We start from the raw sequence: 21898 nt of genomic DNA, 5'->3' as shown, positions 1-21898 counted from the left end.
AACAACAAATGGTTCCAAACGGAAGGATAAACTTATTTATTTCACTTTTAAAACAGGGCACAAGTGCCACGTTGTCACAGTACATTTTGTAAGTTGATCCCACAGCATTAGTATGAACAAATAATTTACAAAAATGTTTCTCTAATCACATTCAACCTGTGAAGAACTAAACTTGTTTTAGAAATGTCTGGCTTCAGGTGAGAGAGCTTCAGTGTGGCGTCTTCCCACTCTGCTGAAAGGCTGAGTGTCATCTGGCTTCACTTGTTCTCTCACCCACATCAGTCAGCTACAAGCTCTAAAATCAAAAAGACTGAAGACTGATAAACACGGCTGCACATTAACATCAGTGATATGACCCAAGACGTTGGATGTCCACAAGTTGAAATGGTACAAGAGCTGAGAAAGTTTTACTTTGAAAAGTCTGGAAAATAAGGGAACGCGATCAAAACTTAAAACCAAAAGTCATCATGGAAGAAGTTCCTGTAAAAATCAACTCAGGTACTTTGGACTTTTTAGCTTTGCACGTGTATTATCAACAGTCTTGGACAGAAAATACACGACACATCGACCCAACCTGACTATGAGCGGTTGTCATGTCAGTACGCAGCACATGTAAGAAACAGCAAGAATATGAACTGAAATGTTGCTTTTCTGACACTAGACCTAAAACATCCCGCTAGCTCTCAGCAAATGACTCGCAGGACACATTTGAAACAGTCTCCAAATGGAGAAGGACAATAATATAGGGAAATAAGCCATGAGGCACTTCACTAGTGATTTACCGGGTGCACTAACCGCACCCTGACACCCAACTGAAGCTACATCTTCCTGTAACACTAAGGCATTTGGGCTCGACTCTCATAAAAACGCTTGGAGGACCTTCGCTGAAAATGTTAGTGACACTATTTACATTTCATTTAACATTCAAAATACAGGATATGCTACGAAACTGGAACATATCAACAATGACACAGAAATAAAGCCGGGCTAACGATGTAGACGAACTCTCTTTTGTGCATTTAAATAAATAGAAACTCTTCGGCCCGTCTCTCCATCAGCACCGACGTGAGGCGTTTTTCATGAGAGAGACGAAGTCAAAAAGTTCAAGTCTTACTTCATAGGGGTCACGGGTTCATGACAGCCCTCTGGACTCAATACAGAAAAGATGATCATCTCAAATCAATCATGTTTTAACTCGATAAAGTTAGCAGCTTTCAAAGAATGCTGGGAAATGACTTCAGCAAAAACAAGCATAATATGAACTAAATATTACAGTCTGCGAGTAAAGATCTACAATTTCCTTTTTACAAACTTCTTATTGAACATACGTACATTGATATATTAATATACTTGTCAGAGACGCAGACTGACTTGGTGGCTGCACTGACAGTCAGTTCTCTACAGGACCAGGAAACATGGTGTGATGTGGTGTCTGCTGCAACCACCTCGGGGGGGGGGGGTTGTTGGTAACAGGCTCGGTGCACTTTCTCATGCCTTCTGAAAAGCTGCAGTTTAATCTTTTAATCCATTAAACCACAATGAAGAGGAATAAAAACAAATATTAAGCGCTCTTGAAATTATTAGCATTCATTTTGGTGGCACAACATTTTTTGGAATAACTGATGAGGAGGAAAAAATCCCTCTTGGGAACTTGTGTCTTCATCGCAGCAGGGAATCAAGGGGAGTCCTGTCCTCGTGTCTCTGGAGAGATGGAAATCCTGAATATTAACATGTTGCAGGTAACTGAATAATATTCAGAGGTGACATGTGAATTCATACGATCTGATTAGTAAACTGTGGCAGTGACTTTGTTACCTGTGCGCTTCAGAATAAGATGGGTTTGCTGGATGTTTTCTCCTGGACGTAGGAGGTGAAGCGCTTGAGGAACTTGGGGTACTCTCTCTTAGCCACGGCCCTGAGCACGGAGGCAGGAGCCCAGCCTCCTGGATTTACTGCACGGACACACACAATATACATTTTACTGCACTACTCAGCACATGTGTTCACATCTTAACTAGTTTGAGCTGCTTTGAAAATAAATTTTCCCTCAACCCTGGGAAGGATTTTATACACATTTGCCTTTCTGAGCACAAAGTGAGCCCCAAGCCGTGAGTGACGCACAAACCAAACACCCCAGGGAAGGAACGGTGTCAATAAGCGATGGTGTATTTTCATAATTTACTAGGCACACATATTTATAAAAGGAGATTTTATGCAAACACACAGAGGGCATATTTCCTCCTGTTAGAAATGACTAATATTCTCCTCCAACAGCAGCGGTGGTTGTAGCGGACACTGGCAGAGCTGCTGATTCATTCTTTTTCTTCATATCTTATAATAGAAAAGTTAAGGCCCCTTCTATCATCAGGGATTCAGCAGCATTCACAAAGTTCAATTTCAGACTCTTTGATATCACACAGAATACAAGGTTCATACTAAAAGTATGAAAGTATGATGGAGAACCAGTGGGGAGGATGGAGCCTAAACTTATTTATCATCATCATTATAATACAACAGCTCTTCAGGACTTCCCAGCAGTAAACAACAACAATCCCTGCTGATAGCATTAATTACAATAACACAACCTGAACCTGCAGAAGTGGCAGAAAAAAGAAGCAATGATTAATCGATTAAAATTAATAATTAAATTATAGAAAATGAAGTTTTTGCTACATCAACACTTTGCTCATCAAGAGACACTGAGCTTCCCTCGTGCTATAACTAGTAGCTTGTTGCTTATAGTGGTGACAGTATCTGATACAAGTTTGATGGTTGCGACAGAAGCCCCACACTAAATTATAAAACAGCTAAATTCACAATACCACAGTTTGTAGGTGAGAAAACAAAAACAGAAAGATTTCCTAAATATAAGACAACCTAACACGGGCAGAAGAAAATATTTTCAATTTACTTTTGTAAATTACATTTGAGAGTTTTAATACCTTAGACTCCACACTGTTCATAAGTCGACTACAGCCCAAAGCACAGATCCACACTCACCATTAGCGAAGTATGTGATTTTGCACAGGATGTTGTCTCTGCTGATCTCTTTGTCTCCCTCTGGTGGACTGACCAGGGTCTGACAGATCAGGGCGATGTTGATTTTGGCGCGGACACACTTGTTGGTCGGCTGTGGAAAGTGACAAGACAGACAATGAATTCATTTTTTATTAGTTTTATTTCTTTGATAGGGACGGAGCTTGTTAATTAACAGACACAAATCCTGCAAATGAGCCAGAGTTAGCTGTATAAGCTTATTTTCACTTCAATAACCAGTTCCCACATGACGACCTGAAATAAAGTGATGTCTTTTATAATTACAAATATCTATGGGTAATTTATGTGCATTATGCATACCATAAAAACAAGTAAATAACCCCTGATTAAAATTCACCATAAAAGTGAAATAATACAATACAAAGCCACAAATACACATGATCACAAGTTTGGTTTGCTTTCAGCCAAATCTTAAGTTTGTATTTAAAGGTTATGTAAGGTTTCTTTAGTAAACTATTCCAGTAGTTGGTTGACTGTCTTCTCAGTCAGAAAACTGACTCCACGTCTGTACTGCACAACACAGTCCCTTCTGGTGATTGCCCTTGTCACCCTACCACTAGTGTCCTTCTGCACTATGAACTGACTCAGTGGGGGAGGTGCAAGGCCAAGTAAAGCTTTGAAGAAGAAGCAAGCATCAGCCAAAAATGTAAAACTAAATGAATTAACTAAATGAACTAAGAGAGGCTTTGGTGTCTAAGTGTAATCTAAGTGGATCTAAGGGAACCTGGTGTCTCACCTGAGCATCGTCATGATCCACAGAGAAGTTGCAGACCAGCCAGGTGTCGGGGTCGTTCTCGTTGTTGGCTAAGATCTTTCTCATGGCGGAAAGGTACAGAACGTCCCTCTGAGACGCAGGCCACACCCGCTGGAACAGATCATTCTTACGTCAGATTACAGAGGTCATAGACAAAACGTGATCAAAACAAGCTGATCCATTCCACTGTTGAGCGCAGTGATCCGGTGGCTCTTACCTTGTGCGTTTGATAGACAATTGCTGCGTTTTCCGACAACGTCTCCACAACATTGAAGTTTTCAATCGTGGCTGAAGGAAGACAAGAGGACATGAAGAGTTTTAATTATATCTGACCAGTAAATTGGCTCTTGACTAAAACTGATTTAGAAAAGACTTACTCTCCCAGTCGTTGCGATAGGAGGTGTCCCAAAAGTAGTGGCAGAGCTCATGACCAGTCACCCCCTTTACTGAGTGAGTGGCCTTCAGAGGGTCCAAAACGATCCCATTTTCTTCCACCTCTCTCCTGTACACCTGCACACACATTTTAAGAAAAAACAATGCATAACCACTTTTTCTAATGAAGGATTCCTTTTATAAATCTAGGATTGGCTTTGGTCCAATTATACGTTTTCTATACAAGTAAATGTATTTTCAGGCCTCATCATTTACTGTATGAGTAGGAGATAGTATTAAAGACACATTTTAACATCAGCTATTTCAGTCATCTGATATAAATATGAATATCTTACCTTCATTTCTCCCTCTTCCACAACCAGCTGCCAGTTGGCCTCTCCACCGACATCCTGCAGGGAGTAGGTCATGTGACTCTGCACCATCTCCTCCACCTATAACGACAGCCCAGAGACAAAAGGAGGAGGTGATATCGATTGTGTAATGACAATTGGAAAAAGGTCCTCAGAGATCAACATGACATGATGGAGTGAATGGTGAGAACCAGACAAACACATAGCTGCACTTAAATGTTTATGAATCAAGAATGTTGTTTAATTCATAAATTATGTAAAAAGATGTGTTTAAACATATATTTAACCTATGTTCATAAACTGTGACTATGAATTAAAAACATCTCTACAGCAGACGACAATCTGTTTGACCTGTGGCACAAAAAAAGCTCAATTTATTGGCCAAAATCTTGTCTCTGTTACTTTATTCATCCCAGTAACATTGGCCTACAATCCTCAACCTCAACCACAATCCTTCTTTAACTTAGAGCCACAGTAAAACAGCTGGGACAAACTACAAACATGCAGGCTAGCACGCCAACAGTTACAAACATTATCAAGGGCAGTGGATGTGGATGTTAACGGACTCTCAGTGACTGAGTTAACCATGTCACATATCAAAGATTGTGATGATCCTCAGGAAAATAAAAAATGAAGTGAAACTAAAATTTCCCTGATGAAAACTAAAGAAGACATTGTACTTTTTTGGACTAAGACAAAAAACTGATTTGACTAAAAAAGCCTTGATTTTACAGACAGGCCTACATTTACACCTATATGCAACACAACAGAGCTGGTGGCACATTGACTATAAAGATAAAAAAAACTATTATTCCACACACAGGAGTTCATGCTTGATGCTACTACAGCAAGGTAGAGGGTTACACAGGGTATTATTAAATAAGCGTGAGCTCTTCCTGCGGATTCATGCGAACATCAGGTTTAGTCTATGCAGAGGAAACACAGAGGAAGTTACCTCTGCACTGAATCTGTGGACATCGTGAGGAGCGGCCCTGACTATCAGAGTAGGGGGGGGCTGACTATGAGGCTACAGGGGAAATTAAACCCGAGGGGATGATGGACAAAAAAAACAAAAGGAGAGTTACACAAAAGTGATGTGACACATAAAAAAAACGAAATGTGTGAAATGAGAGAAAATAAGGAAGGTGAAGAAATGCAGCGGATGAGAGTGGCTTGTGTAGTTTAAGTGTGTGAAGAATTTAACAACCTTATTAGAGAATCTGTGTGAGCCAGTGCTGGAGTAGACGTCTGCGAGGGGAACAGGGCTGGATCTCTGTATCCTTGTCTTTTCAGTCTGGCACTACAAACACACAAACATGGGTAGTTGCATCATGTTTGACACCAAAAATACTTGTATTTCACATATTCTTTTCAGTACGTCACAGTTCACATTCTGTAATTAAACAATTTCTGATCTTATATTCACCTGCTCCTCAATTTTGTCTTGTCTGTCAAGAGCGGCCTCAACTGCATCAAAGAACTCATCCTCATTAATGAGGCTGTTTGGACCCTCCTGTAAATTAAATGGAGAGGGGATGTTACTTCAAAGATTCGTACACAACCCGATAATCATGATGCATCATGGATGAATGTCACATTTACTTCACCTCATAATCGGGACCTCCAAAGTGAGACTTTTTCTTCAATTCCTTGAGGGCTGATTTGTAGCTGTCCTCTATTCTTCGCCTTTTCTCCATCTCCTACAAACAAATATATAAAATCAATTTACAGCCACAGCTGTGAAAAGGAATTTGTGCAGATACAGCATGTACAGTGGGCTGACTTGGCATCAAATCCTTTTCTCCACTGTAGACAAAATGTTACAGCACCAATTAAATATCTACTGATCTTTTTAAAGTATGCAAGTGTGTATGTATGTATGTAATACAGGTTCTATATCTTAAAAAGACGTCTCTCATTAAAATGTAAATAAAGAAATTATGGATGAAACATGGCCATCTGGACGCTGCAGTGATCCAGATGTTACACACCTTATCCACTCTCTTTTGCCAGCTGTCCTCTCTCTTCACCATCAGGTCGATGCAGTGGGACAGAGTGGCCAGGATCCCGGCTGTGGTGGCCTTGAATGTGATGGCTTCCCCCTTGAAGTCTATGCCATTGATTCCCTTGGGACTCAAAGCCTGGAACACTGCACAAAAGAAGAGCATCATCATCCATAACTTTGATTGCTGCTTATGTAGTCATGAATGTTTCAGGTTAGAGAGGAAAAAAAACTAGTTTTCTGGGGCTGCGGCTGCACTACTCACATTTTTCTTTGCTGCCATTGTTGTTGTGCAGAAACTCTCCATCTGTGCGGGTGTTGGGGAAGTCATCTTCATCATCCTCCACGACTGAAAAAAGAAAACGAGTCTCAGAGAGGGGAAGCAAATACTAAAAGCACCAAACAGGTAGTTGCTACACACAAGCCTTTTCTTGTGGGACCCTACTGAAAGTAATCCAAGGTTCACGGACAAGGTAGCACATTGTGGCCCATTCAACAACTCAAACCACAGCACACCAACAGACTCTGCTGTGCTGGACAATGTGACAATGGTCTGGTTTCATCTTCAGAATAGAGAGAGGGTGAGAGAGTAAGAAGGGGCGAGCAGAACAAAAGCAGGGCTTCATTCTTCGTGGCCATCTACAGACGCCTTGCACAGGCTGCCATGAACAAATGTTCAGCCGACCAAGACAGGGTAAGAGTGAGGGGGCTACTGGAAGAACTACTTTCTGAGTCACAACACACACAATCACATTCTTTGCAACACTCACTACATGTTTCTTACAAACTACGTATCTTTTCTTAATCTTAGTACAAGTAAACTAAAGATTCTCTTAGACATATACATCGTTGTAGTACCAGTTATGTAACACACACACATTCTATAAATGTGAGGACACACACACTAACCCTAACACAATGCATTTAGTTGCCCCTTAACCTAACGTAAACTTAATTTTAAGCATAACCCTAAGAAAAAGCTGCATTATCGATTGGTCATTTTCCTGGTTGCTCATTATGAGCAAGCACTCTCTAGAATATTGTCTTGTTAAGTCTTGACCTAACTCTTTAACGTGCCTTTAAATAATATATGTTGTGATTTAGCACTATAAAAATAAACTTACTCTTTAAAAAAAAAAAGAAAAACACACACACACACACAAGGTAGTGGGAAATGCTCACTGTTAATGCTCAAAATGTAAAACAAGAGTAAAACAAAAATATTTTCAGTTTACTATTATATATGACAAATGCTTATATTTGAAAACCAGTGAATAGATATTTTTGCACAGCACTGTTAAATAGGAGTGTAGGTGTGTGTGGCTCTTACTTTTGTCCCTCTGCAGCTCATCCTTGGACTCGGCATCTGAACAGCTGTCAAAGTATTTCTGAAGCGTGTCCACCTGCCTGCACAAAATATCTTTGAAGGTCTCCATCTCTGCCAGCTTCTCTTTCAGGCTGTGACCCTTCTGAAGAAAGTAAAGCGACAGAGTGGTTAGGCTTGTGTTTATATTTCCAATGGACCACTATGCAACCATTCCACTGCCAACAACAAGATGACAAAATGCACTGCTTGTGTGTGCCTCCATAAATATCCAAGCACCCCTCATGTGTGCAAATAATAATCTGAAAGCAATGCTTTCTTCAGCTACAGTAAACATTAACCGGAAAACCCACCTTGAAGGAGGATGTGGAGGTGGCAGAGAAGCCGCTGGTGGCTGACGTGAGAGACAGCATGGAGCCACGTCTCCGCAGACTGGACTCTGAGCCATAACCACAGTCAACCTGTAGAAGACAGGACAGAGAGGAATCAAGTGAGCTGTGTCATAACAACAAAGGCTTAATAACGAAAATACTTCACCTACATTAATCTAATAAAAAATAAAAAAATGCACAGCCACATTCTTTGGCGTATGAAGCCAGTGAAGAATGAGCCATAACTGAGTTTCTTTTTCAGGCCAGTTAAACTGATCCAAGTACTCTCTATTTTCGAAATGTTCATTTGACCTGAAGTGTTCCCACATGGCACTTTTAGCCTAACTAGCACATTATTATAACAATGATCTTCAACTACTTTCATGTAGTTTTGTTTAACATCCAAATACTGTATTTGGAACGGTTGAAACTCCATTAGAAACCACAAAAGCAGTTTACAACACCTTCGTGGTAATAATAATAATCTTTACGTTGAAATTAAACATATTCTTCCTCTAAACTTGACTGTTTCCCCTCTCCTCTAATCGAGCAGCCCGGCCTCTCAGAATAGACGCTTGTTCACACCAGCGACAGAGCAGGTACAGAGGCTGGTGGAGAAGAGAAACAGGGGTGGTGAGGCTGGCGACTCTGATGAGCAGCCAATCATTGTCACACCGTGTATGAGGGACCTGATCAAGCTTGCTGGAGTCACTCTCGGAAAGAGGAGAGCTGCCAGAAGACAGGCCATTCGTCACCCAACAAAAATAGAGAAGGACAGCAAGGGGCCGTCGAAGGCGACTACCACTGAGCTGGTCTACCAGATCTTTGATCTACCAGCCTCGGGTGTATTCCCTTTAAGACACACTTCTGCTTTCAACCACAAGAGGGCAGTCACGTGCATGTATAGATACATGCACGTGACTGGCATTTGAAAGAGCTTAGGGTAACTATCGGTCAACGACCAGAAGTAACTCCGCCTCTCATGGATTTCAGTCACGGTTGTTTGCCCTTTAGCCAACATGTTGCTACCCCACTGACTTCATCAGCACAGATTGCACTATCTAAACCAGGTCGCTTAATCTGTTTGATGACAGAACAAAAGAAAAAGAAAAAAGCACAGCCAAACAAGCAGAGGCTTTGTTGCTGCTTAATTATTGATTAAAATCTAAAAATATTAAATAAAGCAGCAGTAAAGTAACATTTATCAGCTGCTGGGCCTCCCGTCAATGACTGTTTAGTATATGGCCACACACACGGACATGTTCTTAAGCTGCATGCAGCACAATGATGCTGTGCAACTGTTATGTAATGTAGGTGTAAGTGGAGATTAAAGCCTCAATGAACACATACTACTGACTTTGACAATAGAGGAAATGAAGCCTTGTGCTGATAAGAAAGCTGCCCTGAACAGGACATCCTTTTTTTAATGTGATATATTATGTATAACATTTTACACAGTTTACAATAAAAGATGACCAGACATTATAAGAACATATTCTACAAGATTACTTTTGCGACTGTCTCCTAGAAACGATTGTTGTTTTCATGTGTTGATGTTTCACTCTCTCAAACCATGGGAAGACTCCAGTGTTAGCTGTGGTGTGTTGTGTCTCCTTGGAGACGCTGGGCTGCTGAGTGTGAGTAATGTGAGTTAGGAAGGAGGGAAGCAGTTCCCTCTAAGTCAGAGTTTTCAGCAGTGACTCATGGTGGGTGGGATGACGGTTGGGCGTGCATGCATGTGCATGAGGTGGACACCCCTCCTGCTCTGAGTCATGATGTCTTCCTGGTGCTGAAATGAGCGGGTGAGAGGGAAAGGAGGTGTGTGTGTGTGTGTGTGCGTGGGGTGGGGGGGGTTCCCCACACGAAGGCCCATGTGTGAGCAGCATGTGTTTTGGCAGACAGACTGAAGGTGTAGTGGCTGAAAACTCACAACTGCACCGATCAGCATCAACATTAAAATCCAGTCACCAGTTTTGATGATGTAGCTGATTGGCCTATGCTCTTCTTCTATGGACTAGATGAATGTGGATGATGCACCGTGCATACAAACAAACACACACAAACACACGTGCCACTACAGTGCACTGCACAGGTAATTAGAAAGTCCTGAATTCCTACAAACTTGTTGACAAACGCACCAGTAGTGGAGGGATGATTATTGTTCCCTGGACTCCTCCCCTGTCTGATGTTCTCTCTGTGATACTCTACCAGAAACACACACATCAATGATGATTCTAATTTGCTTCGAATGTGACAAGGATTTTGTGTGTTTTGATATGACCACTTCATTGTCTGCTGTGATAGAATGTGCATGACTTACCCTGTGCAGCTCAATGGAGTCAATCCACTGGTATCTGTGCTCTGGGTCTTGTGCTCTCAGGTACCACACACTGTCGTTCACACTGATGTCCAACCGGCACTCATCAAACTCATGAGGCTAAAACAGGAAGTAATACAGATCAAAAAGTTAGGTTAGTTAGTGTGTATTGAAAATATACTGTTAGGGTCAGTATCAGTCATTATAATCAAATCCTGTTGACTTCTAACCGAAGCTGAGAGAGGATCAGATATTGGAGGCTTCTATTAAATAGGTGGATTATCTGACGACATCTTAGGTCCAACTAATACTATGTCTCCCCTAACAGTGTGGATCCAGCTACGTTCACAACCCAACAGGATCATCACCTACAAGATGGATGAGCTAATTGGCCAAATTATGTCACACAGCAAATTTGAAAAACAATATCAATGTAAGGTAGAAGCATGGCTGATGAGGAGTGTGGCTCTGCACAGTCAGATATTTCTCAATAAAATGTTAATTTGTCAAGCAACTATGAAACACAATCACTATTGAACTTGATAAAATCAGTAACTACAAAGACTACTATGACTCTTTTCAATTTGATTTCTGAGCACATGAAACATTTTTAGAAATGTTATTTATTCATCCAGTTGCTGATTACATCTTTGTTAAATATTTAGAATAAAGTTTAGCTCAGGTTTTAAAGACATTTTGAAAACAGTGACATTAATGCATTGTTATTACCTCTGACAAGGACAATATTTTTTCATCAGTGATTGTTTGTCTGATATAGCAGCATTACATAAAAACTACAGGACAGATTACCAAGGAACTTGGTGGAAGGATGCGATATGAATCAGGGAAGAGCCTGTTAAATTTTGGTGTGGATTTGGATAAGAGGGTAGATCCAGGAATGTTGTTGCACTATCTTTAAGATTAAGAAATCAATGAAAATGTTGAAACAGGCTCCAGCTCAGATAAAATGATGTGTGAATCTTGGGGGGAAAAATTCAGACATAGGGGGTTTGTATCTATGATTGTGTTCAACTTGGTGCAGCTTGACTGAATATAAGGGGACTGTTGAGGCTTGTTGAAGGTGTAAGCTCTATTATGTGGGTTTTTTTTGTTTGTTTTTTTAAATGGTGCAAATACACTTGTCCACTGGCTGGTTTGAGTCTGGATATTTTCGATAGGACTTTTCAAATTGTGGGTGAAATTCAGATTGTGATCATGTGTTAAGAACATCGTGATATGATTGTGGCTGTGGCTCAGGAGGTAGAGTGAGTCGTCCACTAATAGAGGGTCAGCAGTTCGATCCGAGGCCTTTGGCAAGATACTGAACCCCAAATTGCCCCCGACAGCAATGATTGATGAGTGACGAGAAAGTGCTGCACATCCATGCATTGTGAAGCGCTTTGCATGGTCATCAGGATACATAATAAATACAGACTATTTACCATTTTGGCAACCCATGTGACTGGATAAACATGATAATGCTGTCATACATTTTAACTTGATTTTATGTTCCTTTCAAAACAAGAGGAAAAGCCTTTCTGTTTCCTGCTCAGGAAGTGCAGAGAGAGGCATATGCGAGAGGGGGCCATGTTAATAGCTACTGGAATCACCCAGAAAAGACAAACTGCTTATTTTGCTTCTTTGTTACATGGAGAGAGACAATCTGCTCTTGAGCTAATTTTAACACCTGGAAATATGGCAGTCTGCCACAATCACAGTAATGTGAATAAAATATCTTTAACATAGGCCTATCTCAAACAGATAGAAGCCAAAGATGAACCAGAGGCACAGCAGCTCCTTTCAGACACTGTCCCATAGGAACTGGCCTTTTAAGGCAACTTGCAGGATGGAGCATATTCCTAATAGCCCTCCAGTGGACTGTCAGTGCTGTAAAAGTGCTATGCTGGCATGGCCAGCAACCAAGGAGTGTGTATGTGTTGATGTGTGGGCTGGGAGAGGGGGAAGGTAGCGAGAATGGTATTTACCTGTGTACTGTTTACCAAATGCATCAGGCCCTCTGAAAGGACACCTCTGCAGTAAGTCCTAATGCTAAATCACACTCAAGGTATAATCGAATTGAAAGCACACAATAGTCTATGCGAGAAGGTCTGGCTTGCTCAAGCGTAGTCGAGGACACAGCTAGAGAGAGACCTAGAACTGCAATAGCATGAATGAGCAGCAGTTAAAGTGTAAGCACGACAAAAACTAGAATTACTGCCTTGTTGTTGTTTGCCTCTGCCAACCAGTCTAGGAACAAGACTTAAGGTCAAAGTCTCTTTTTGCTGAACATCATAATGTCACTGTGAAGTTGACTTTTTGTATATAAAATGTCTTCAAGTCCTCATTGTATCCTTTCCAAGTATTTAGTGATATAAAAAACACCCTGGGATCTCTGTGTAAGTTTGCCTGTAATCCACAGTAAGTGCAATCATTTACTATGGAAGCAAACAATCAGCAGTGTTGCCAGAACAGCTTTCACTGAGGAAACATTTGTGAATGCTGTTAACAACTCAAGTGTTTATTTAATTAAGCCCCTTATTGATTTTTGGGGGATATTTAATTAATAAGGTATTGTAAGATTAAGTATATAATTACACTGTATTGATCATTCACCAATTCTATTTAAACCATACAAGGTTAACACAATTTACAAATTCAATTCACCAGAGCAAGCTGGAATAAAAAAGGCACATATGATCATTAACAATTGCTAGCTTGCAATTTATGATTGCCGAGTGAATGCATGCGCCCATAAGAGTCGGAGCCTAAATCATTGCAGAAGATTGTATAACTTAATGAGTTGGCAGAGCAAGAAATTGCCCACTATGGGGTCTTTAAAGAGGTTTCATTGCAGGAGTGTGACTTGGCCATGTTGCCTGACACCTGGACGGTGTTGAGGCCAAGACCAGATGCTCTGCGTCAGTAATGTGCAACATTACTGAAAGCTTACCAATGCTTACCGATGCTCATTTAAAAGAAGACGAAGCAAAAGCAAGGAAGGACACAAGCATGATGCATCAGTTATAAGAAAGCCAAAAGATCAGTAGACTCTACCTTTTATGGCCAGGATTACACTGATGTGTTTTGAAATACAACTTCACCAGCCCAATGACTGAACAAGTAAGTTATTATATTATAATAGAGGAATACAATTATATTTGGGATGTTCCTGCCTACAACTTGCAAGTTGACGTGGGGAACTTTAGTGGGATTTTGTTGCTAGGAAAGTGAGAAAGCAAGTTCCTCTTGTTCACCGCTGGACAATGGGGTCATGGGTATACTGAGGATGAGAAATGCACCAGGCTTGAAAAGTTCACAAGGATCCAAGACTACCGTAAACAATAATCTATCACAGGAAGGTCATCTCAGCAGCCTTGCACTTTACAAGACGACGTGACAGGCTGAAAAATGTCCAGTCTGGATCCTATGTGAAAGACAAGCAGATAAATAAAAGGTGTAAAAACAACTCCAGAAATATTGGATGATGTAGAACAAAGTTAAATTGTAGATTTTCTGTTGCTCAGTGGTGAAATACCTTTCAACCCCCTGTGACCATGCACAGTACCAGCAGTACTAAGAAATGGATGGAGGGATACTTAAGATCAAACTACACAAAAGCACTTGACATCCCACTACAAAAAAAGACTTTGATTATTTTAGTGGGTCAAAAGAAATAACTCAAATAAGGCAAAACAATTATAGATGCAGCAAGTTATTTTTTATCAGGCACTGACAGTTGTGTCCAGCAAAAATATCTGTGACAAAAAAAAAAATGCTCATAAGGAGATGTTAAGGTCAAGTGGGATGTCCATATGATGCTTAAAGGGCCCAATGTGTTTGTGTGTACCAAAATAACACCACACAGTCAACCAGTAGTGAAGATATAGATGTAATTTCCCAGCAGAGCAGTTTGTCTTTTGTTGATTTAGGCAACTGTATTGTCATCCTTGCCTATTTTTGCCCTGAGGAGCCTCTGCCAAGAACTATTTCTGATGTCTGTCAAACTGCCACCCTTTTTGTGGGGCCCACCAGTCACTCAGCTGGGATTATTCCCCACACTAATGTCATCAGTGTTAGTCTTGGATTCTATGTGTAGCAAATAAGATGAAGGCCAATATCTAAATGACAAAACAAAACAGCTTCAATCTGTGTCTATTCTCTTCCAACATAAACGTCCTACTCAGCTTCAAGAAGACATTCTGTGCTCTCCCTTCCAACCTCTGTATCGAGCTGGTGTACGTGTCTAAAGTCACAATCCCGAGACGCGAATGGAGGGGAGTTCCATTTAAATAAGCCTAGGATTTTCAGTACTTAAAAAGGTTAGGGGACTTAAACCAATGAAAACATTGAGAAACCCTACAAGGATTGCGCCAAACATTACTGAATTTCATCATTCATTTGTGCTCATTTAAACCTGATAATTACACTCTGAGGAGAAGAGATTGTGACAAATACAGTCTCTTGTACTTGCAACATTACTACTCTGGTCTGGAGCCAGGAACATCTTTCTGGAGACACTGAATCCCTGTTGCACTGGTGGAGGAAACACTGACGCACCAAGTGGTCAGTGAAAGACAGGGAAAGGGAAGACTAAATCAACAGGGGTGACAGCAAGAACCTTGAAAACATTCTCTCACACACACACACACACACACACACACACACACACACACACACACACACACACACACACACACACACACACACACACGACCCTCCACGTAGCGGAAGTTCCATCGTATGAGGAAGAGTCTCAGTTCCTGTCAGGAGACACTTTGTAATTTCCACAAAGCCTGATGTCACTCCCAACTATTTGTTTGAGCTCTACTTGATCACTAATCTTTCTTTCTCTTCCTTTAACTCTTTAACTACCTCAATAGGTTTTTGCTGTGATGTGATGGGGGAAAGAGCCAAATCCTCACATCCAGTGCCACTGAAAATAAAAATAAAAATGATAATCCCGCTTCCAAACTAATATAGATCCAGTCTGGGCTCTTATTAACTTGCCATGTAGCTAAAAATGGCAGTGGTAGTTACCAGCCTGTTGAGGTACAGATAAAGTCTGAAACCAACGCACACTAGTTGTTTACAATCAGGTTAAAAATAAGGAATTGTTCAATTATTTAAGTTAAAATGTATGACCCTGTATCTGAGCCACTGAATGTACAGAACATAGGGAGATGAATGGTTAACATTAGCCGTGGCTAAAGCTGCATTTCAAACTGAGCTGGTTTACATTAATCCAGGAATGTTCAAGTTGCCTTGGTTGATAACCTATTATTACTTAGATGGTAAACGTCTGTACAAACATCTCTTGTACCTGTAATATTAATCATTTGTTTAGATCTCAACACTGAATTATACCCAATTCAGTTAGTGACATCAAGTTTAGTAATAAAGCTGGCTGTAAACATATGACTTACCTATAATGGCGTAGAGACACAGACAGGTGGTAGACACAATGGCATGCACAGCAAATAACGTAATCTAATCCAGCAGCTCTGCCTGGTTACTCCCTTTGCAAAACCTACATGCTCCAGTTTTATTTGAGACTGAATCAACCAGAAGCTGTTGAAATCCGCTGAAATTTCACTGAACCAGACAAGACATAAGAAACATAGTAAATAGGAGAATTGTGAACCACCAGCAATGAGCTGCAGGTGCCGTGTTCAGTCATATTATTATAATGTCCGTTTTTGAAACATGACTCTACAAAGAAGAAATCAAATTTTATCTTACAGGTCTGGAGTTTCTCAACTCTAGTGTTAAAATGAAACCTCTGAATGACTCATTGTGCAACTAAGATGGATTATACACTCTGAACCGAGTAGATACTGTGTTTGCACACATGTCTTCACAAAGTGTGAAGAGGTTAGCCTGGTTAGTCTTATTGTAAGAAACTTTTACATGGTTTTAGCAACATTCAACACAATGGGTGTGAAAGTAGCTATTCCCAGTTAATTCACTGTATAACATGGTGCAAGTACAGCATGTCTGATAGTTACTTTCAAAGCAATGAGAAGAAATGAGGAGAAAAAAAGAGAAAACATTTCTTTTCTAAAAAGGCAATAACTGTCTGCTGACCACCATCACTCGCTATAATCTTCATTATTTATGGTCCAGATGTCTGAGGCGAGGCCTATTTCCATTGGAATGAGGAATGACTGTAGTAGAGTACCATGGAAGTAAATATTTACATATGCTGGGAATGGATAAAGCTGAACAAATACATCTAAAAAGGCAAATCATGCATCACGCTGACTGGGAATACAAACTAATTCATTTCCCTTGTTACTGTTTGGAGAGAGATAGACCTAGCCTCTGTCAATGACTGACCTGGGTTCCCACTGAAACATGATGAAAGGTGAAATGGTGAGAACCTCCAGCATTAAGTGCTGTTGACACATTTGCATTATTATTTTGTCTGGGCTTAGTTAAGTGTGGCAGTTCTATTGGATCTTTGAGACAGGATATTATTGAATACCTGATAAGCATGGGAGTGCTTGCTTAAAGAAATGTATGCTGTGACTACCACAGGTCCGAATGGTCTGGAGCTGGACTGTCCTATGCAGGGACACAGCATAACTAATCACATGATGATGTTTCCAATAATGTGTTACCACAAAGCATACTGGAACTAGAGTCAGCCAACAGGCCAGTTACCCTCAAGCATTGCTTGTGACATAATCAGGAGTTATTTGTAAAAAAAAAAAAAGGGGTTATCAGTTGAAGATGGAGTTTGAGAAATTTTAGAGTTAAGTTTCTCATTCGTTATCAGCTGAAAGTCAAGCCTAAGGCCTTCACATGGATCCAGGAAATAGCCCAGTGTTTCCTTCATGAATTTAAGAACAAACATATGGTGGATGCCTAACATCTGAATGACATCTTATGGGTCACAAGCCAAAATTCTCTATGTGAGGGCTTAAGGGAGGAAGAGAGTGGGTGGATAAAATACTGGTGGAAGCAGGAACAGCTGATGTTGCTCTTTAAATTTCTTCTCATGTTCCTCAGGTAATAAACTTGTTCCATTCATGCTGATTTTTAAAAACATGTTCTAGCATCACAGTATTAGAACATTTTGGCTTTGTGTTAATGAAATGTTAACAAATTTGTATACTTTGTTCTGGTAGTACTTAGGCACTGGAGAAACTGCAGAAAAATTAGTTATTTTGTCCCTGCTCAAAGTTCCTCTGAGTTCCTGTGCGATTTCACAATAACTAAAATATATTTTATAATAAAAAGCTAAATGTATTTTTCTTAGCACAGTGTGTCATTGCCGTTGCAATTTGAACAAAGCATGCAATGTAGGAAATAAGTATTGCCAAAGGGGACCTTCAGGGAATCTTATACGGTGGTGTATTTGCCAAGAACCAACCCTTTGAGCCAAAACGAAACAAAGCTGGTTGTACAATTCTTCTACCAGCATTCTTCAACTTTCTTATCATTGCAAACAACAATAGTTGCCCAAGAATTAGTTAGTCGAATACAATTGTCAGTGGCTACACACTATCATGACAAATTTGTTCAGCTGATGCCAACAATTATAACTCTACTGATAAGTCATAATTTAATTTTGCTTCCGCAATTTACTTACGTGATTATGAAAACAAAGACACAGCTATGGCAACTCTGAATAGCAAAATAATTGGATCATAAGACACTGATAAGATAAGAAAACCCTTTGTTAGTACCACTACAGGGGAACATTTTAGAAGAATAGAATACATTTAGATCATTCAGATTAGCCCATACTTATCACAGCAATTCAACCGATATAAAGAGGTCAACACCAAAAAAAAATCCTAGCCAGTGCTTTCTCTGGGATTTTTCTTAACAGTGGGGGCTGCTATAATATATAAAATCAATAGTGATTGAGTTATTTTGATGCTCTACACATCAATTCACTAAGGCTTGTGCAGCAACTAAGCCTTAAAGGAAAACTTCTACTTGTAGCCTTTAGTGTATTAAGGAGACCCCGCAGCACAGGTCAACAAGTGATTCTGCTCCTCTGCTCTTTTCTTATCGCTAACATGTAGAGCTGGACTTTATAATAAACTGCTAAATTAATATTTATGTTCCTGGATAGATGGGGTGTCGCTTCTTCTGCGACAATGGATTTGAAACACAGCGTTGTTTGATAACTGGCAGGAATAACTTCTCTCCTGTCCGCAGCCTCTGTGTGTTTGCCCCAATCCATTCATTAGCAATGCTGCACACTATATGTTGTAATGGAAGATTGTTCTCTTTTGGTGGCTTGAAAGGTGTTGTTTCCGCACTCTTAGCAAATGTAGAACTCTTACACAAGCATCAGTATTCGTTCCTGGAAGCCGTTTAAAAAAAAAAAAAACCAATGTTGCTCAAATGTTAACAGAACTAAAGATTTCTACTTTGAGAAGAGTCTCAGTGTAACTTACAGTAATAACAGCTTTACTAAGGCAGAGGGAACCTCGACAGCCGTACTCGGTCTCATCCTGGGACTTGTAGTAGCTCAGTGTGTTGTTTTTCAGCACCACCCAACGGTCCTGCCAGCCATGGATGTAGTTTGTCCACTGGAAAAGCAAAGCATTTATATTAACATCTTAGTATAGTGAGGGACAAGGAAAACCTCACATTAAGCAATGATATTTTCGCAATAAATACCACCTTGAGATGTAGTCACTAAGACTACTACTTGTACACATAGTAAACACCTTATATTATACATTACAGCCTCAGAGCTGACTCAACGACTTAACAATGTAACACAAAGTAAGTCTTTATTAATATTGATGAATCTTTAATTGGAGAGTGGTTTCCATTTTTGATGATTACCTCGGAGACAAATAGAAAGTGCATGTGCCTAACTTGAGATGCTTGAACTTCTGGGAAAACCTGAATTAGGACACATGTGGGATTTTAAGTCACAAGTCCTGTGACGTGTAAAGGGCTTAGTATGATTGAACAGGTGAGCTTTTCTGGATGCAGAGCTCCTTAATCTCACAATATGCTTGGTTAGCAGGTCAACATGCAATCTGTTTGGAAACACAGTGTACAGTGAGATTAATACCACGTTAGCTTGCCAGCAGCTTAACTAATTTAAACTGTGGTCATTTTGACCAAAACAAAGCATTGCACAAGTGAGCAGCGGCATATGGCAAACTAGGTTACCAAGACTTTGTCTAGCAGCAGGCTTAACTGTCTGTTTACCAAAGGAAAAACAAAACAGATCAACACTATCCTAGACAGTTGTTATTACATAGTGAACTCAATTAACAAGCATATTTAACTTATACTAGTCCCACCAACAAATGTCTTTGGTAAGTATTCTTCACAGCATCACTGTACATATGACACTAAGACAGTACCATTTGTTGTGTCCATGTTGTTATTGTGGTGGACATGAGAGACACAGGGATGAGCAGCAGTCCTGATTTAACCTTTGAAATGAGCTCATCGCCCACAAGATTAGCACGGACCTTTCTGAAAGGGAAAACGCCAATATCTGCACAGCGTCCCCTTAGCAAAACTAACACCGGCCCCACTTGGTATATTATTAACAGCGTTGTGCGGCCGAATGTGATCCCCAGATGCCCGCACTCACTGCACCAACATTAGATTAATGCAGCCCACAGCTAATGCGTGCATAACCTGGAATGAACTGCAAACTGCATCCAAGACCACAGCAAATGAATCAATACGTGTTTCGATGGCTTTGTGGGCTAATGTGGCTAGCTGTGCATTACACACTCCGCCATACGATTTCACATCGGGGGCTTTCCTTTCGCTTCAGTGGGGGATCTAATCCTACCGGGCAGTCATGTGCAAATGTTGATGGAGGGTAAGTGATCCTGCATCACCCTCCCCCCAAACAGACCTGCCATGATTTGTCATAACACTGTGAGACTGCCTCGTTTCCCCCTGGTATGAAGACAGGCTACAGTAATGCCCTTTAGCACCTGGCAGTGACATTGACCGAGGTACACTGAGAGATTCTTACCTTACTGAGGACTCCGCTGAACCGGCCGTTCCCAACAGGATGTGCAGGCTCCTCTCTGGGCTCTAAATCCTCCTCGGAGCCGTAGGAGTTCCAGCTCTGGTTGTCGGACATTATGCTATGTGGCTAACGCTTGTGTCAAAACAAACCAGGCATGTGACGCAGAGACGGTCAAATGTACACGGACACTGTTCGCAAAGCTGGTGTTACAGGAGCAACAGTTCACCGAACCATGTTGTGTTGCTATCGACCGGCTAACAGCTCTGAGTGCAGGAGGAAATAGCCCCGGCTCGGTGGGGGTCGATAACAAGCTCCCACACCGCGCAATTTAACCTCAGTTAGATAAAATGGTCGGCACACATTCTGTGGTCGCACAATTCAGGTGAACGGTGGCTGTCAACTCTGCTCCACCGCCTCGTCTCTCCCGCGTCCGTCCGGTCCCAGAAGGGGCAGGGAAGGGAGATATGTGGGTAAGTGTTGTCGGGCAGGCGGTCGGCAGGCACAGGGTAATCCGTCACTGACTTCCAGAGAGACGCAGAGTCCGTGTCAGCGGTTGTTTACCTGTGTAGCCCAGAGACAGCTCTCCAACTCTGCGCCATGTTTCTCCGTCTGAGTTCCTCTGACGTCTGCTGCTTCTCTCTGGATCAGCGCGTGCTCCAACTTGTGTGGCTGGCAGGGGCGCTGGCCCGCGTGACGTCACCAAATCCGCTCCTAATTCGGAGCAAGGCCCCGCCCCCTCTTTATAATACTCAAAATAGACCGAGAAGTAAAACAGTATTGTACTAGTACACACTGTGGACAACTAAAACACACTGAGTACTACTACATACTGTGGGAAACTAAAACCCTCTGAGTATCCATAGTGTGGACATTTAAAACACACTGACTACTAAACATACTATGGAAAACTAAACACACTGAGTACTACTACATACTGTGGAAAACCAAAACCCACTGAGTACTACTACATAGTGTGCACAACTAAAACACACTGAGCACTACTAAATATACTGTGGAAAACTAAAACACACTGAGTACTACTAAACATACTGTGGAAAACTAAAACACACTGAGTACTACTAAACATACTGTGGATAACTAAAACACACAGAGGAGTACTAATACACACACTAATCAGACTGAGGATCATAAGTCCTTCTAAACAGACTCAGGAGTACTACAAAATACACTGAGGATTACCAAAACAGATTAAGCAGTACTACAAAATATACTGAGGTGTACTGAAATAGACTGGAGTACTAAAACAAATAGTAGAGTACCACTAAGACAGAAGAGAACCAAAACAGGCTGAGGTTTACTACAAAATACATTGAGTATTATTTTGTGATGAGGACTT

The 21898-nt window shown here is 40.9% G+C and overlaps 1 protein-coding gene across 4 annotated transcripts; it reads right to left on the bottom strand.

Moving 5' to 3' along the window:
- Positions 1 to 21: 21 nt before the first annotated feature.
- Positions 22 to 21211, bottom strand: LOC118098220 (ceramide transfer protein). Of its 4 annotated transcripts, XM_035141846.2 has the most exons (19): positions 20545 to 21211; positions 18983 to 19117; positions 10572 to 10688; positions 10390 to 10455; positions 8234 to 8341; positions 7887 to 8025; positions 6822 to 6905; positions 6546 to 6703; positions 6162 to 6254; positions 5981 to 6067; positions 5762 to 5854; positions 5510 to 5581; positions 4540 to 4635; positions 4189 to 4321; positions 4029 to 4099; positions 3794 to 3922; positions 3001 to 3130; positions 1816 to 1952; positions 22 to 1701 (listed from the first exon to the last, which is right to left on the bottom strand). In XM_035141846.2, exons 1-18 carry the CDS (start codon positions 20653 to 20655, stop codon positions 1825 to 1827), a joined length of 1950 nt encoding a protein of 649 aa, XP_034997737.1. In that variant the 5' UTR covers positions 20656 to 21211; the 3' UTR covers positions 22 to 1701; positions 1816 to 1824. The 4 variants fall into 4 exon arrangements, with proteins under 4 accessions (XP_034997737.1, XP_034997738.1, XP_034997739.1 ...); XM_035141847.2 differs by lacking the exon at positions 10390 to 10455; XM_035141848.2 differs by lacking the exon at positions 5510 to 5581 and having other exon boundaries at positions 20545 to 21210.
- Between the last annotated feature and the right edge of the window lie 687 nt (positions 21212 to 21898).

Source organism: Hippoglossus stenolepis, chromosome 18 (assembly GCF_022539355.2).
Source record: "Hippoglossus stenolepis isolate QCI-W04-F060 chromosome 18, HSTE1.2, whole genome shotgun sequence".
NCBI classification, from domain to species: Eukaryota; Metazoa; Chordata; class Actinopteri; order Pleuronectiformes; family Pleuronectidae; genus Hippoglossus; species Hippoglossus stenolepis.
The sequence above is the reverse complement of the archived record's forward strand: the minus strand, read 5'-3'. Positions and strand labels throughout refer to the sequence as shown.

Coding starts and splice junctions, on each gene's coding strand:
- LOC118098220 (XM_035141846.2), bottom strand. CDS start 20,655: ATGTCCGACAACCAGAGCTGGAACTCCTACGGCTCCGAGGAGGATTTA. Junction 8,342..10,389: donor TAATCATCCCTCCACTACTG/GTGCGTTTGTCA, acceptor TGTCTTCTACAG/GTTGACTGTGGTTATGGCTC. Junction 6,906..7,886: donor TGAGCTGCAGAGGGACAAAA/GTAAGAGCCACA, acceptor TTCTTTTTTCAG/TCGTGGAGGATGATGAAGAT.